The 17,869-nt window shown below is 40.7% G+C and overlaps 1 protein-coding gene across 1 annotated transcript in view; it reads left to right on the top strand.

The window, feature by feature from the left end:
* ELL (elongation factor for RNA polymerase II) overlaps nucleotides 1–17,869 on the top strand; it is a 53,246-nt gene that overhangs the window by 12,522 nt on the left and 22,855 nt on the right. Inside the window, exon 2 of the mRNA XM_075523858.1 lies at nucleotides 13,849–13,896. Within this exon, the coding sequence (XP_075379973.1) occupies nucleotides 13,849–13,896 (48 nt within the window). The remainder of the gene's footprint in view (nucleotides 1–13,848; nucleotides 13,897–17,869) is intronic.

Below are 17,869 nucleotides of genomic sequence, written 5' to 3'. Positions count from 1 at the left end.
ACCAGTGTGTAGCTGCCTGGTGGAAATACATTTGACTCTGGAGCAGCAGCATAGAGGAGCAGGAGGGAGACGTGGGCAGCTTACTGGGATGGGATCCCTCTTCTTTCCTGCACCAACCCCCCTGTATCTCTAGGTAGCCCTCAGTACCCGAGTACTTGCAGTTCACTTGGTTAATGGGTTATGCAGTTCACTTGGTTTTAATTTTTCTCTTGCTATGCAAATGAGCACAGGTGTTCGACAGCACATTTGCGTTCTCAGAAGAAAAAGCAACTAAAATATCTTCAAAAGTACACACACGCCCTGTTTTAAAATGATTTCTTCCTGTGTTTCAGAACTTGATATTATCTCCTCCTAGCCTTGGCTTCTCGCTGTCCCATAGCCACCATTCAGCAAGACGGGGAGGAGGTCCTGCAATGCCTGTTACTTCATCGCTGTCTTGCTTAAACCCTCCTGTCCCTCCTCCCCAGGATGTCACTTGACATGGAGCTAAAGCTCTTGAACCTTAAGTTCCTTGTTCTCTGTGAAGCCTCGTCAGTAGTTTGAATGTCTGAGGGCTTTTGCTCTAATGCTGTTCCCCAGCACTTCAAGCTCCAGTACTGGAATTTCAGCACCTTCAGCCGCGCCTCAGTCTTTTCGGCTCTTTGACTGTTCTCCAGTTAAAACTAGGTCAGAAACCACTGTCAGCTTCTGATATTTCACTATTCCTGTTTTATAAGTTGTAACCCAGTGTTGCTCTGTGTTTAATCGCTTGCTTTAATTTTAACATACTAAATGTCTCATCTTGCTCTGCACGAGCAGCCTCACATAGGAGAGCTGGTAAAACTGCTCAAAATAACATCTTGGCTATAAAAGCAACGTTACCTTGATTGGATCTGAAAAGGTGAATTATCTGTTTGTTGCATATAATGTCTAAGATGCCAAACTGACAGATTTTTTTCCACAAGCTCTGTCTAACTGTACATTTGCTGGCAGTTTGTGTACAGCCAGTTTTCTAGCTGTAATTAACCAGCTTCTCTTTCTGTCTGAGTGGCTTTTTAACCTGATGGGTGAAAGAAAAATAGCTTAAAAAAAAATATCAAGTAATTGGAAACCCGCAGATTGGTGAGGAACACAGTAAAGTGGGTATGTTGGAAGTAATTTAAAATATTTATTTTTAACTGAGAGTTCTAGCTGACTGTACCCATTCAGCATTTTTATAAGACTATTATTGGAATGGTGCTTGAAGTCTGAGCCAGAGTGCTTCAGTATTCAGTGAAATCCACCTGGTGTAACTTAAGAGTATCCCTACTCCTTTCTTTTAGACGGACTTTGAGCTAGCTAGTGACATTGGTATTCTTAGGCATTCTTGCATAAGGGGTATTTAAATGAATTCTTACTTTTCAGTATACCTTAAACATTGTGGTTTTTAAATTCTGCCTGAGCTGTCATCTCTAAAAAGTTTTCCAGAATGGCAAGTCGTTTTTAAGCAGTTCTTAAATACACTCAGTTTTCTTCTTTCATGTATCCCCTGCTGCTCTGTGAACCTCATCTAGGGTCTAAGGATCCCTGGCTCGGAAGCCCTTGGTGTGGAGGTACCAATGCAATCCAGCTCTTGCTTACAGACCTGAGTGGTCTCCAGTAAATACTGCATGAAGTGGCGGTGTCTCCATATACCACCTGGGAAATATTAGCTGTGTTTCACAGATGGAGGAGTTTCAACCCAGAGGTGAAATGCTTTATATAAGGTCACAGAGGGAAAGCTTCTGACAGAGGGCAAATGGAACGAGTCTCGACTCTAAATCTGGTTCTGCAGTCACTTGACATCACTTCCATAGCATGGCCTTCAGCCTCAAATGGAAGAGCCTGGGTGTGCTAATCAGCTATGGAAACTTTATTTATGATGGGGATGAGAGGGAGTTGCTTAAGATGTGCTATCATGACACACTTTTCTATATTAATTTGGGAAGCATTTTCTTCTGATAGTTGAGGATTTTGTACAGTACAAAAGCTAAAACCAAAGTATTTGTAGTACCAGCCAGTTATAGAGAAGCTTCCTTTTAACTATTAAGCTACTCTCAGTTCTAATGCATGAGGGTGACCTTTTCATCCACGTCTAAGGTCTGGCCAACGCAGTGGCAATGTGTGTGCCTTATGGTCATTAAAGGTAAAGACCAGCCAGATACAGAATTGTACAAAATGCAGCTTTTGTAGCGTGGCAGTTCAGGGGAAAAAAAAAACCAAAACATTAACTCTTGTCTTGGGCTAAGAATTATGATTTTATGGCTGTCTTGGAAGATGCTTGGCTGGAAAACCTTTGTATTATATTTATGTAGCAATATGAGAATGAAAGGTGAGTTGCACCAGTTACCTCTGCAGTGGTACAAGCCCTCTCCAACTTCAGTTGCTGACCTAGCAGGTCAGGAGAGGAATTTGGCAGAATAACGCGTGAAGTTTGAATTAAGGGGAGCATTTAAACAGAATGTAACTGGTCAGAAGGGTAGGTGAGGATTCATGGTGGATGTTGTGCTCTGAGCAGCAGAAATAGGGAAGTCTTGTCCTGTGGAACTGGGTCCCTCGTTGGTCCTTTCTTCGTTATGTGGGTGTCTGGGTGCATCCGTGCTGAATGGCCAGCTTGCCGCTGCTGCCAGGCAAGCGCGTATCAGCCAACTTCTGCTTCCCATTCCCCAGGGAGGAGAAACAAATCTTGGTCTTCCCTATATTTAATAGCTAATTCTAAATCTTTTCAGTGAAGCTTCTTGAAATAATCATTTTTCAGTTGTATCCACGTTTCAAATTTGAACCCACTGAGGGTGGGAAAGGTCAGGAGTTAGAAATTTGGGGTAGTTACTGTGATCCTTTTTGGGCAATCAGACCAAAAATGCCTCTATCTTCACATTTCGCAGACCTGATTTCATTGTCAAAACAGACCAAAAGCAGTATTGCTTGTATTGCTTCAGAAAGGCTAATCGGTGAAAAGTGCCATTTCTAAGATAGATGATAGCGAGCCAAGTGACTTCCATGATTGAAACTGTTTTCTTCAGCATTTTCACAAGCTTTTTGGTTTCGTTTGAGAGGTGGCCACATCTCCAGCATCTAATAAACAGTTAGCAAACCTCCCTCTTCCTTCGGAGGAAGCACAGAAGCCTTCATTCAAGGTATCTTGTACTAGAGGAATGGCTTTTAAAATATTAATCTGAGAAAATCTAAACCCCCTTAATGATTCTTGGCTCATAAAACTGTTTAAGTAGAGCCTTTAGGGAAAAGCAGAACTGCTGTTCACCTTTAGCAGAGTTGGGAATTTTGGATGATTCAGTTTCCTTCTGCCAGTTTTTTTTTTCAGTCCTTTCCCAATTTAACAAGATCATCTGATGGCTACAATAAAATTCTGCTGCAAAAACAAGCAGTGTTGCATGCAAGAGATGATTACCCAGGGAATTTTGAGCATGGATGTCTTAATGGAATTCTTGCCAGACTAAGGTGTCTCTAAATTGTCTTGTAATGCAAATGTGTCCAGATGCTGAAGCCATACTGCTGAACTTTTTGTAGGAGAGTATTTAATAATTATTACACTTATTAGTATTTACAATGTATGGAGGCAGAACAGGAAATTTCTCTGTGGAATAGTGTTTCTTGTTGAAAACAGTGTTTCAAAGCAAATCCATGTGTTCAAAAAACAAATCTAAGAGGGTTTGCTTTCCTTTGCCTGCACTTTAGAAATACCAATATTTACCTTCCTTTTTTCTACCCTATCTTTAACTTACAGTATCTGCTAACAGATTTAGCCGTGCTAAAAGATACTCAGTACTGCTCTGTAAGAAAGGGATAGATTCAGGCCATATGAGCAGACTTAAATTCTGACTTAATTTTTTTACTTGAAACATTTTTTTTTTTTTCTTCCTGTATAAGCAAGTGACTATAGGGTTGCTGGTTTTAAAAAGGGGTAGGCTTTGGGATGTGTTAATTTAACTTTTCTCCAAACTCCATCCAATTGCTTGCAAGTAACAAAACAATGGAACTTATTTCTAGGTTTGTGCTTGAATTTTTTGCGATGAATTTGCCAGCACAGCATTATCTCTGTACGAGTGCTTTGGGAAATGTTGTTTCAACTTGTTTTATGCTGTCCCAGTTTTACCTTCTATTGCTTCTAGTCTGAGTTACAGAAGAAAAATCCCTTCAGGAAAAATGGTAGTAAAAATAACCATTTGTGCAGAATTTTGTTGATTTCTCGTGTGCTTGTGGAAAAGGGGAAGGGGTACTTGAACCTCTGTCTTGGGAATTGGGTTGGGGAGAACAGGGTGAGACCCTAAGAGAAAGGTAAGGGCGTTCAAATGAACGGACAGTTTTGATTCAAGAATGCAACGCTGGCTAATTAAATTAAAATAGCTTTGAGGGCTACTGGTTCTCAGTTTCAGTGAGGGCCTGGAACACCCTTCTGTAGTGACTAACGGATGCAGAAAATCCAGTAGCAAAAAATGAAACTTCCTTTTCAGAGAGATGCAGTAATTGTGTCAAAACTACTAGGGTTTTTACTTGGAATGAAGGAGACCTCCTGCGTTACTGCCCTAAAAAAAGGGCATGATGTCTTGTGTTTTGATAATTCTTTCATTATAGACATATTTTTAATTGATTACCAGACCGCTTTGAACAGTTGTACTAGACACTGAAAGCTGCATGGGGATGCAAAGGATCTTTTTTTCCCCAAAAAGCCTTTCCTTGACAAGCCTTTGGAAATCGTGGGAGTTGGCTGTTGGTCTTCTGACAGTAAAACCTCACTAAGTAGCCCTGTCTTGCTAGTAGTGAAATTGGTGGGAGTTTGTAATGATTAAACTGCAGATAATCATCCTTTGAGCTCTTGTGGCAGTCTGGTGTCAGGCATAAAGAGTTGAGACTCTATGATTATTGCTTTTCTTGTTACACTTAATGAGTAGGTCTCCCTTAACTCCCCGGAAAAGGCAAGATAAAAAACACAAAATAAAAAAGGAGCGGTGTACTATTGGGAAATGTGCCCCTAGTCTCCAGACTCGGATTCCCAAATGAGACTGACTTCTGCATCAGCGCTGAAGATACATAACTGCATCAGAGTTAATTGGGAGCTAGGGGCCCCTGACGCCACAAAACCACCTTTGATCTTTTCCTGTGTCTTCCAATACGTGTTCCCTTTGACCTCAGGCTACAAGTCACCTCCCGTTTTGGTCTGGATTTGCACTGCTCTCCAGCTTTGCCCAGGTGGAGAGCTGTGGCTGCTTGATACAGATGACATCGAGCAGTGAAGTTGGACATCTTGGAAGCAGCAGCAATGGGATCCAGTGACCAACTGGCCATTCAAAAAGAAAGTGGTGTTTAGAACAGAAGTGTTATGGCTCTTAAAATGGTCTAGACTGCGCCTGTATCTGTCCCTGAGGCTTACTCTCATCTTGCAGTGTCTCTCTCTGCAGTAACCTGTCCCCTAACAGGTGAGCCCTTCTCTGGAGACAGGTAGGTTTAACTCTTCAGTGTCCTCTGGAAGTCCTAGGTCCGTTGTTTGCAAAAACAAAGTTTGCGTGTTCTTTGGAGACAGACTGTTGTGTCCTTGCAGCATCTCTTGCAGCCATTTCAGATCTTGTTATTTGTTCATATTTATTATACACAATTCTATACCCATCTCGGTGCTCTTGAAAAAGAGTTACTAGGGTACTGTGTTTGCATTGCTGTAGAAATTTAGGAATAGGGATTGCAAGAAGTCATTTGGTGGTTCCTGCTCTTGGGAAGGAATTGGTCCAATAGATAACGCTGGTCTGTTTGCTGTTCTACAGCCAAACAAGGCCACCTGCTCTACAGCGATCAGAGTAAACTTGATACCAAGTGACAATACTTTAATTATTTCTCTAAGAAATTAAACCTCCTTTTAATTTTCTTCCTGTAAGGCATTGCCTAAATTGCATATATGTATAGTTTTCCTTTCTAGTGGAAAAATACTGTACCTTGCGCTAGCCAAACATCTTGGCTTAATGATGGTGAGCGATGTGTGGTTTGTCCCAGGATTTTTCAGTGTATGCAGCGAGTTGGAGCTTCCTTACCAAAGCTACCTTTCACAAGATTTGTGGTCTGGTGTTAAGGATGATCAGAATATCAGATTTCGTGTCAGAGGCATCTGTTCTTTTGGAATTTAAAGGTTTATTTTTGCAAATACAAGATCAGGAAAAACACGGTTTGGTTCTGCATTAGGAAGCAAAGACTCTTTTGAAGAATGTCTGGAAAGATGTACTTGAAGTTACCAAGTCGAAACACAAAAATTTCACTGGGCTTGAGCATAAAACTTAAACTACCCTGTATGTAAAACATCACCGGAGTGAGTTTTGTTTGAATTGTTTGCTCGTGCTGTGGAGGGTTTCAAAGACGAGACCCACCAAGGAGGTTCATACTTGGGACTGACGAAGAAGAAAGATGGGTTTGAAAAACTGGGTGACCGCTCACATGGCGGCATAATAAAAAATACTGGCAAAGCGCCGCGTGCTGCAACCTGTCACTGTGAGGCTGGTGAGCATCAGCCTCCGTCCGCTGTCCTGAAATTTGAGGGTGCAGGATGGGTGTTTGGGTAGCCAGTTTGGCTCTGTATGTACTATTTTTCACTCGGTCTCTCCCTTTCCCTAGTTCCTCTTCAAAGAAAGCTTTCTGGCATCTGCTCCAAAACTGCTGTGCAGCAGGGAGGTGTACCGAGGGTTTTTGCCTTGCCTGTGCATTGCTGCCTGGGGAAGCAGTGTTCAGTTGTTTCGGTTTAAGTCTCCAAATTAATTCTGCAAAGAACCATATTGACAAATACATTGCGTTTTATTCAGGAAGATCTTTTTAACCTGGATTAGATGAGATCAGAAGATCCAGGCATGCGTGAGAGAACAGGCTCCATGGCTAGCTCAGCTCTCGTGCCTGTGGGGTGACATCTTGATGACAGTGGAGTTTAATTGCTTTCTGGTTTGCTGATACAAGCTATTGTCCATTTAGGGACTGAGTTTCTGCTTTACATTGCAGGCACAAAGCATTTCGATTAGGCTACGCTTTTTTTTTTTTTTAAACTTAATCGTGTGTCTTACTGTCTAAACTTACTCATAGATAGTGGTTTTCTCTATTTCAAGTGGGAGGGTATCTTTGATGCTCAGGTTGTGTAGTGATGTAAAATTTTGTATGCTTACGATGCTTCCTTAATAAGGAGCTGTGAATGTTGAAATTCTGTAACTCGGCCACAGTTCCAGTAACGTCAAGGGGTTTTTTTGAGCTGACATTTTTAATAAAACTTGTTTTCTATCTTACAGGGGCACTCTTGGTTTTTGACCCTGGAAAGTTAAAGTGCTGAGGAAGTGACATTTGTGCTGCAATAGCCCACTTAAATTTATGCAATTATAAACAAGGAAGGCAGTATATATTTTGCAGTTTAGCAATTAAAACCTTAAAATGTACAGCTTAGCATTTTGGCTGACATAAAAGCTCTTTATCATTTTATTGCTGCTTGCACTGTTATGGCTAGGATTTGTAGGTGTTTTAATATTACAGTGATAATATGCATCCATTAATGCATATTAGGAAAATGATAGATTATAATAAATACAAATTACAGTTCACAGAGCAATTGGTAAGTCTCCAAGCTCCTAAACCTTCATCAAAAGCACCTTTTAAAAAATTATTTGTATTAAAAGCTCTAGTACTCTCTTCTGCCCCAAACAAATATTTCTTTTTAAATGTTGGGGAGAGGAAAATGGGGTAGAAGAGTGAGGAACTGGGCCCAGCAGACAGATGCGGTTTTGTTCTTTGACAACACTTCGTTCATCAAAGTAATAAATGGGGTAATCTCGGAGAGGAGGGGTGAACAAACGTGTACATCAGTTAATTCGGGGATCGCAGCCCGAGGAGCGCCCATCGCACCCCGCAGTGCCACGTTGCTTGTGCACTGTGGGGTTTGCAGGTGCCGGTTCCTGCATCTCTGGAAAGGGCGCAGGGGGACCCGAGTCCTCCAGAAGCATCCCGATGGCTGTGTTTCTCATCTCAGCAGTTGACCGTTGTCACAGTGGCTGCTGGCACCTCTCGTGAGTAGAAAGGTAAACTTTTGCTTCCATAGTTGTGGATTTACATGGAATTTCCAAGATTCTTTCCCTGAGAACGTTGTATTTGAATAGCAAAACTAGCAGCTTGTCTCCAAGGCGTATGTAGTATAAAAAGGTCTGAAAGGCTTTGTAGTTTAGGTCACCAAAAATTATATAGGATCTATAATTTTCAAGTCTCAGCAGACTTGATCCCATCTGCAGTCTGTGTTAGTGTCCTCAACTTCAAATGAGATTGTGGGGAGGCCTTAAATTGGAGATGGAAATTGCGTTGCAGGGAGACGGTATTTTAATTCCATAAGTAATAGATGTGCCATAAAAAAGAATATTCAGGAGGCTTTTTACGGCTGTGTTTCTGGTAGGAGGTAAATATAAGCCTTGAAAAAGTGGAATGTCCTGGGAGAGGTCTTTTGTCTCTACCTAATACGCAGTGGTTCTCTCTTGGGTCAGCTTTGGCTAATTGACTGCCAGTAAACTTCACACAGAGTCACTTGAAGTTGTTGTGGGTATCTTCAAAGCTATTTATTTCCCCTGGGATTTATAGATCTTGCTACTAATGAACTTTGGGACTTTGAGGTGTCTCTTGTGAGTCTGTCACAGCAAGATGCTGGATATATTTGGTTTGGTTTTGGTCTCTGTTTTACTTTGCAAAGTCTGCATGGTGTGTTTAAAACGAAAATGTAAGTGGAAGTCTAAATTGTTTAAGTTCTATTCAGATCTGCAGGACACCTTCACAAGCATGCAGGTCTGCTTGAACTGAGTATCCTCCCAGATTGGGATCTGACCCCCCCTTTCCGCCCCCCCCATCCTTTGCACAGTCGTGCTGAGAAGCCGGAGGAAGTAGAGGAGGGACTATGCCTATATTTGGACCACACTGTGTGGGCAAAAGAAACATAAACTAATCATAACCAAAGAATTAAAGAGGAACTTGGATGGGTTTGGGGTATTAGCGAGTCTGAAATTTATGAATTTTAAGTGATTTCTGTTTCTTCTCATTTTTGTAACTGACTTCTGAGGTGCAGCATCTTTACCTGGCTGGAACTGCACGTGACCGTTCAAAATGTCCTGTTAATGCCAGCCTTGGGGTTAGCATGATTTTTCTAGTTTCTCTGTATATTTATTGGAACTCTTGCTACTAATTTTAAATGTTTGCAGGAAGCTTTAAATTCTGAAAATAATTCCCTTGTTCCAACATAAATAAGGGTAAGCTTTCATTTGCTCTGTTTGCTCGGCATTTGTGACTCTTAACATTCAAGAAAACGGACAAATACACCAATACTAAGTATAGGCAAATATTTTCCATTTAACACTGCCTCCAATATAAATTCCAGTAAATGCGTAACAGAACTTCTCGAAACAACGTATTCTTTAATTATCTGTATTTCCCTGAAGAAACAGGGAGGCTTCCAGCTGGTTACTTGACCTGAGGATTTCAGATGTCCTTTTTGGTCCGATGTGAGAATATCCCATCCAGCTTTTCCACTAAACGTTTTTAAAACCTCATGCCAGCTCTGATCACACCCGATAAAGTATTTTATTAGTTTTACATTAAATTTTTGTGTGTCTTATTGACACTTTCTTGTTCCTCCTACTCTTTCCTCAAGCTTCCACGTGCTAGATCTGGAATATTTAAGTGCAAGGAACTGTTTGCACATTGCCACTGCCTCTGTGGGCTTTCAGAGTATGTATTAAGGGTTACTAGCTCTCCTTTGGCCCAGGGAAGCTAGAGGATGAAGATGAGCGTAATAGCATGGTAATAGAAGACAAATGTTTTGTGGGAGTTTTGCGGATGAGTTTTTGGGTTTTCAGTTTAATCTCATGACTTCTGAAATAATCTTATGGTATCTGGAGAACCATCTGACTAAAAACGTTTGGGTCTGTGGGGTTTGATTCAATGTCCCAGAGCAGAGCATTGGTGTTTGAAAGCTTGCTGCTTTATTTCTCCACCATGCATGAAGAATACAGCAGGAGCTATGGAAGGCAGTGAACTGGGCACAGAAGCATGGAGATGCTCTTTCCAGATAGCAAATAAGTGAATTTTTGTGGAGTAAAATGCTGGGTTGTCACCCGACACAAGTGGGGTCTGTTTGCAAGACATGGTGGAGCTGGCTCCAGAGCATCCAGCTCATGTACTTACTCTGCAGGCTCATTGCAGCAGCAGCGGGGTTTGTGTGAGCAAGCTTCCCTGCCAGTCGAGTTCTCTCTGCCGCTCAGCAAGTTTTATGCTTTCTGCTGAGTACTCTTGCTGCTATCTACATTTATAACAATAATTTACGTTTGAGTAGATCGCAGTGAAGTACAGCCACGCATTTGCGGTTTGGATGTTCCTTTGGAAGTTATTCCTACAGAGCTTTGGGACGTTGGTGAGTTTGACTGCAAGAAGGACTCTCTGGTTTGTTAAAACAGTTCATTTTCTGTTGCGGTAAGATGGGAAGAAGTTTGACGCATTTTCTTAAAGATCCATTATAGGAACTAGCAAACAGTGAAGACGTGGTAATGATTTGCTAACCTTTGAGTCCTGCGTCAGGAAGCCTTTTGTTGAAACAATAGTGAGCACAGAGCAGACGTGTAATTCATGCATCTTAGGTGTGTTTAAAGGGGCTTTGCTTGCTCTTGGTCTGCGCATAGTTTAGAAATTGGTTAGTCTTGCGTGGCAGTTGCTTGTTCTCTGGTCCCACAGGTCCCAGCAATTGTGCTCATTCACTCTTGGACCTCTTCAACAACGCTGTCACCGTTATGGATGAGTGTGTTAACTGCAGAGGTGAACATCTTGTACCTGGCAGCAGAAAACCTGTTGAACTGGCAGGTGGATGATTTAAAATACTTGAACTGTTGTTTTCTTGCTTAGATTTTTGTCTTTATCCTAATTGGCTTCCGGTAGCTATTCCTAAACATATTGAGTCTCGTGGAGGAATGAAGCTAGAATTTGTTAGCTTAGGCTGTGCAGGTGGCCCTGTTGCTTGGACAGATCTGTCTCGTTTTGCCTCTTAATGGTAACACAAAGGTGAGGTTTTGTCAGCATCCCTGATTTACAAAAGATTTACTGAACCCTGTAAGTTGGTGTGCTCTGGAGAAGGCAGACTTGTACCCACAGCAGTACCATGGTCCTGTCCTAGGGCCGAGGAGATGACTTGTTTTTATTAGAAGGAAAGACAGAAAGAGAGGAAGACCTTGTTCCCACTAAAGATGGATGGGATGGCATTTCTAGGAAGCTGTAACGAAGGAAGTTCACTGTCTGGGCATCACTAAGGAAGAAGAATGAGGTGACTTCTTAGAAGATGACAGAGGGATTTTGGAAATGGTAGCGGACTCTTTAAAATTGGGGTTTGTCCATACAAGAACAGTCGGGAAAGTTAATCCAAACGAATTGAAGATATAAATTGAAATATGGTTTTAATTTGGTTTAGCTTAATCCATCTGTTTGCTTTTATTCTGAATGAAGGTGTCCGTGCAGGAATGTAATTTCATCTAATAGAAGCACTTAAATTCATACCCTTAATTAGGTTAGGGTGTGTGTGTATTTTCTTCTTCCATGAGCATTCTCAAATGACCTGTAGCCAAGGAATTGGGCATCAGCAGGAGGGAAGCGATGCCTGTGTAGGTACAGGAGTGGTGGTGCTGAGAAGCCAAGAGCCTTCCCCTTCTCTCCCCGAAATGGGAACTCAGACAGTGCAGTGACTCTCCAATATCCAGCTCATCCCTGCGATCCCTTCTGTGGAGTGCGGCGAGGAGTTACAACACTGATATTCCTACACGGCAGATCACAAAACCCAGCAGCCCCTAGGCACAGATGACTCAGGAGCATAGAAATACTGTATTTCAAGGGTTCAAGGAAATAAAGCTAAAGTTTGCCATTTAACTCGCATGAACACGCATTTTTAAGTTTGCGATTACACATTTAACTTCAAACCATTTTGTATGTATATTAGGGAATTTATAAGTTCTGTAATTAAAGCTTGTCCTGATTTGTGTAACAGTACTTTTGTATTGTTACTGCCTCATTATTCTACTTACGTGCTTCATATTCCCTTTTTATTCCACTTAAGTAATTTTCCAGAATTAATTGCAGAACTTCGCAAATCCGTAATTAGCTGTACAAGATCCGCATTGAGTTTTTTTTAATCCAGATTTTTTTAATGTTTCAAATGCTTGTTTGCTCAAGTATGTTCATATGAATTTCTGGACACATTGCACAGTACATGCTGACACCGTGAACAAAAAGCTGGCCAGTCTGTCTATGAACAGTGTGCTGTGGTATGCAATGTCGTGGCACTCAAGGAATTCAGTGATCTCTGTACGAAGAGCAAGATGTTGTTTATTGTTTCTTTATAAAGGTTGTTTCGAGTGTATAAAACTCGCTGTACAACACTTGAGTGCTGTCAGCTTCAAGTATATTCTTGCTTTACTCACCGTCATAAATGTCTCGTAACAATTTAGGGTGTGATGCAGATCTGTTAAATCGTATTGGATGGGCTCTTAAAAGGCTCTGAAGACTGTGTCTTGGTATGAGCTTACTCATCTGTGCTAGGAGGATATTTTCTTCCTAGTGAATTTTTTTTTTGTTAATGTCAGTGTATTGTGGCTTAGATTCTTCACTCCTGGGCTGAAAGCATTTGGGAAGGTTTTATGAGAAATGATAAACTTAATAGGCTTTCAAGCTGTTAACTCTTTTGCTGCTAAATGTAAATGTCTGTGGAAGTCGATGTGATCTTTATAATGCTGGGAGATGCGACAACTGTGATACAAAAAGGGCAATACAAATGCACCGTTTGGACTTTGTCTCCTAAACTCTTCTTGGAGTTTTTCCCATTGAAATGTCTCCCGTATGCGTGGCAACGTGTTCGCTCCTAAATGACGTTTCAAACTATTTGTAAATTCTTCTGTGCCTTTGGAAGGCTTCACAACGGGATCCCACAACTCCTGTGCTGCAGGAGGGTGTCTTTGTTAGTGTGTCTTGGAATGCTTTAAGTGACTTAGGAAACAAAACCAATACAGCCACAATTCTCCTAAAACTTAAGAAAGAAAAACTTAGTGTGGCTTGGACTGCATATGCTATTTCTTTCCCTATGGTTGAAACCTCAGGTAAGAGTTTGAACTGCAAAGCCTTCATGATCTTTGTAAAATCACAGCAAAGTGAAAAGTGCAATCACAGTGCACAAAGGCTGAAATTCAGTGGGGTTTCTGTCTTGAGCAGGTTTAAGGGGTTTTAGAGCTAGCAGGAGTATGACTTCTTGAAATGTAAGCAAATTAGTATGGAGGAAGAGGCCGATTGTTGAAATGGGCAACGTAACAACAGTGTTTTGCAATGAAGTTGCAGTTTGCTTTTCCAATGAATTGCCAGCTTTCTATTGGAAAAAATTTGCTTAGCGTGTTCTCAGACCTAGAACTGTAATAAATTTTCCCCTCAAATATCCACTGTTGAACTCAAAACTTACATAAGCACCAAAGATACACAGCTAAGTTATTCTGTGCCTGAAGTGTGGTTTGGGGGTCAGGAAGGAACTAAGCGTAGCCCATCTGGGTATCATCTCAGAGCTGTTCTTTTTCTGAAGTGAGGGTACCACTGGTGACGTTACAGTCTTATCCCTTTTCTAGGTACAAATTGCTGTTTCAGGAGGTTTTGTATTTTCTTGCTTGGAATTCTGTATGCTTCCCTGACCCTTTTTCCTTTTTTTTTTTTTTTTTTTTTTTAAAAGGTAAAAAGTATAGGTGAAAAATGAAGCTGAGTATTTTTTGGCAGTGAATGTTGGAGCTTTAAATTTCTCTAAGGTAATTTTTTTTTCCCCACTTGTTTTTGTAGGATGCTGTGACATCAAAACCAGTAATCCAGTTTCAAGGAAGCCAAGGGGTAAGTTTGTATGTGGGTTGCCTTGGAAAGTTCTTTACTGGCTTATACAATTAATTTGAGTAAGGTTTCTGTTCTGTATGTCTGTCCTATTCCAGTTCAGAGAATGATGCTCTGATTTCTTAAAGTGAGAGATGTGAAGTTCAGATGTGGTCCAGGAAAGAGTGTTTGCTCATTGATCGCATGGATTATCTCGCTATAAAAACTTCCTCCCCCCCCCCCCCCCCCCCCTATTTTCTAACCTTGCTAAATCTGTAGCACCAGCACCACCAATGTTGCTGGTGGTGAAATTTCGTTTTATAAGGCCATGCTGTTGGGTAGAACAAGGAAACGGAAAGTTCACTGATGGCAGTACTGTGGTGGGTGCAGCAATCCATGGAAACCTCGCCTGTGTCCTGAGGAAACGCCCTGCCAAGCCTGGTAAACTGGGTACAGGACTTTATGGGTACCAGTTATTTACAGTAGCAGTGCTTGGAGGCTGCTATGGAGGTACTGAAGCTTTATTTAATATGCATGTCTAAACAACTGTGCAGTTTCTGTGAGTACCAAAAGTTTTTTATATTTAGGAGTTTTATTTCTCTAACTTCTGTTCCGATGACTGAACTCCTCCAAGATATTTATAGATGCTTGAAACAGTCTGTCATGCCAGTTACTGACAACGTTGAGATTTAATTGGTAGTGTTTCTGGTAAAGTAATGCAACTCTTCAGTGAACTTTAAAAGTGTCATTTATATACCTTTTAGATAGAAAAAGGTGTATGTTTAACTTTGGTGCTCTGCATAAGGAAGGGGAATTTTTTTTTTTTTCCCAAGAATCTGAACTCGGCTATAAATAACTTAATTTTTTGTGGTGGCACAATAAAACTTTCAAAAAGGCTTGAGTTAAGTAGGCATTAAAGTCTAGCACACTTCTCCTTGCCTGTATTTTACCTTGTGATATTAGTCTCACTAATAGTACATAGTACTCCAGCAGGAAAGACATGATTGTTATCATAAGTTAAGAAGAAAAATACAACCCTTTTTGTCCTGTGAAATAAAGGAGCAATTTCCAGGTTTTTTTACTTTGTTTACAATTAAACTTCCCAGAAAGCTCAGCATGAAAGCTTAGATAAAATCTGCAACTGGTGTTTGGCAAAACTAGAAGCGAGTGACAAGGAAAACTTTTTAAGGGTGCATGATTTGTTGCTATTAGATGAGCAAACAGCTTTGCCTGTAATAAAGAAGCTAAAAAGACTGCAAATGCTTTCCTTTCCCTTTGTAGAGCACCTTGGGAGGATCTACACCTAACTTTTCCTGTAAAGCCGCTTAAGTTGTAGAAATGTTTCTTCTCTTAATCTTCCTCCTCGAAGGAAATGTAGCAGAATGAATCAGAACAGCTTAAAACGCTCCGCTGCCCTCAGCTGCTGTGCTTTCCTTGTAATGTGTTTCACACAGATCTGATGTGGACTTGGGCATTTTCAGGTTAACCAAAAGAAAACCTATTTTAAAACTATGCAGTTCCTTATAATAATTTTAAACAGACCCTATTTTAAAACGATGCAGTTCCTTATAATAATTTTAAAAAGACCCTATTTTAAAACGATGCAGTTCCTTGTAATAATTTAAAATATTTTCAAATTTAGGCAGTTCCTTATAAAAATTAAAAATAAATATTTAATGCACTTAATTGCATTTGAGCCCTTAACTTCTAGAGAAGCGTTTTGGTGAAAGAGTGCCAGTCACCTGTAATTACAGTTCGGGTTGAACGGGAAAGGAGTGGAGCGGCACGATTGCGTCTGCTGTTGCCATTTAAAGAGCGAAGCGCTGAGCCCTGCACAGGGTGAGCAGCGCCGGGGTGTTGCGGGTGGAAGGAGGATGTTGGCAGCACGGAGCTGACCTCTGCTTGCCTCGTTTTCAGCTGTTTAATTAATTGCACTGTCGAGTAAAGGCCAAAGGTAGAGCTTTGAAGAAAGCAAGATCCAGTTCAATTGGGGCAGATAGAAAGAGCTCTTTGTCCTTTTATTATTATTTTTACTGGGTATGACAAGAAGCTGGCAGCTGCGTAACCATCTGTTTTTAAGTGTAGTACTCGTATATGTCACGATTGTGCCCTGCTTTAAGGAATTGATGGCAGAGCTTTAAATACTTTCTAGTGAGCCTCCTATCAATTGGCCTGAAAAGATAATTTAGTCAGTTCTCAGATTCAGATGACGACATTAAAACATATTTGTTTAGCTGTTTATTTTTGGAATACACTTTCTTCCACTATACCTTAATTCCCTAATTTGTTGGTTACCTATTTTGCTTCCTAATAAATGTTGCTATGGAGAAGATTTCCAGTTTACTTTTGAGGGTGGTAGGTTTTGTGCGTAGTATAAATGTCAGAGTGTGATTTTAAAGCAGTGCCCAGTGATACGAGATTTTAATAGTGTGACTTTTCTGTGTAAATATCCCTCTCGCAAGAAGGAAAAACTTACAAATATTTGATGATTGGGGGAAGCAGGACATAAAATAAGAGTTTAAAAGAAACTGCTGCTTCCTTAATTTAATTCTCTAGAAGCCTCCTGACCTGTTGAATCTCATTATTTGTGGGGCTTTTAAATTACTGTGTCCGTGTCTTTTTTACCTATTCCCAGTGTTAGTCTAATGAATGCTGTCAAGGATACTCCCAGCTTCTAATACACAGAAAACAACTATCATGTTTAATAGTCTAATTAACCAGAGAAGGGAATTGGCCAGGAATAAAACAGGGCATCAGCAAGGTGGCAGCTCTGTCAGCCAGGTGCTGAAAGGAGGATCTCGGTGGTTCTAGCCCCAAATAAAACCACTGTTTCAGTGACAGGGGATGAAACCTCCTGCATGGATCCTGCTCTGGATCGAATCTCACGAGAGTTTTTATAAACTGTGGACTGTAAATAATCTTTGCCTTGGGATGCATTTCTTTATAGCAATGCTAGTCTTGTTAATTACTTTTTCAGGGCAATAATCTGCGCAATAATCAGAATTTTGATGGTAGTAACTAGGTTGTAATTAGCAGAGTGTTACTCTGCTTTGAGATGCTAAAGTTGGGACTATCTGGATATTCCATAAGAGCAACATCTGTTCGTTACTTTTTCATCATGAACTGGATTTTCTTGGATAGCTTTAAGTTTATATGGAGTCTGGAGCATTTTGCTTGTTTCAGCATGCACATAAATGAGAATTTAAGAGCTTGAGTACCAAAGTGTTACAAACGGTGGTAGTTGATGGAGTGCTTAACTTTACAAGAAAGGCTGAAGATGCTTCTATTTCAGTAAAATCTTGTGCAGAATTAGAGATTAGGTTGGGTCAAATTTGCAGGTGCTTACTGGGGGGAACCTGAGATGGAGTGAGTAGGGAAAGAACTGAACTGGGGGGGGGGGAACCTTCAGGTGCCAAATACATGTATGTTCATGCAGCTTTCTTAAATATGACTGTTAGGAACAAAACGTCTTAACTTTACGTGGTTGGAAAATATGACGTTTTCCCCTGTTTCTTGGGATGAACTTGTGCTGGTATTAATAGAGGAAGGTGAAATTGCCATTCAGAATGAGCTGTACACAGATGAATATTACTTGAAAGAAAAAAAAAAAACAGAAGTAACATCTGTACTGAGCTATTTTTAAGTGTCTATGGTTACTGGTGTAATACTCTGCACCAAAATTAGGGCTCCCTCAAAGCAGTTACCATGCTGATTTGGTGGCTTGAGAAACCTTCTGTTTCAGCTAAAAATAATTCCTAGATAACGGCCAGTTTGCATATGCTACACTTTTCAGTACTGGAACGAGCCACATTTAACGCTGAAGTGACTCTCATTTCTGTCTCATTTTACATCCTTTGAAGAAGCTGCAGAAACCCTACAAAAATGCCAAAGTCGGGGCTCTCGGAGCAGCCGTTTTTTACAACGGTAAATCAAGGGCTAGAAGCAAGTTATTTTAGTATGTGAATATATGATTTGGTTACATCCTCCAGGTTTTATT

Source organism: Mycteria americana, chromosome 24 (genome assembly GCF_035582795.1).
Source record: "Mycteria americana isolate JAX WOST 10 ecotype Jacksonville Zoo and Gardens chromosome 24, USCA_MyAme_1.0, whole genome shotgun sequence".
In the NCBI taxonomy this organism is placed as follows: Eukaryota; Metazoa; Chordata; class Aves; order Ciconiiformes; family Ciconiidae; genus Mycteria; species Mycteria americana.
This window is presented reverse-complemented; position numbering and strand designations above follow the sequence as displayed.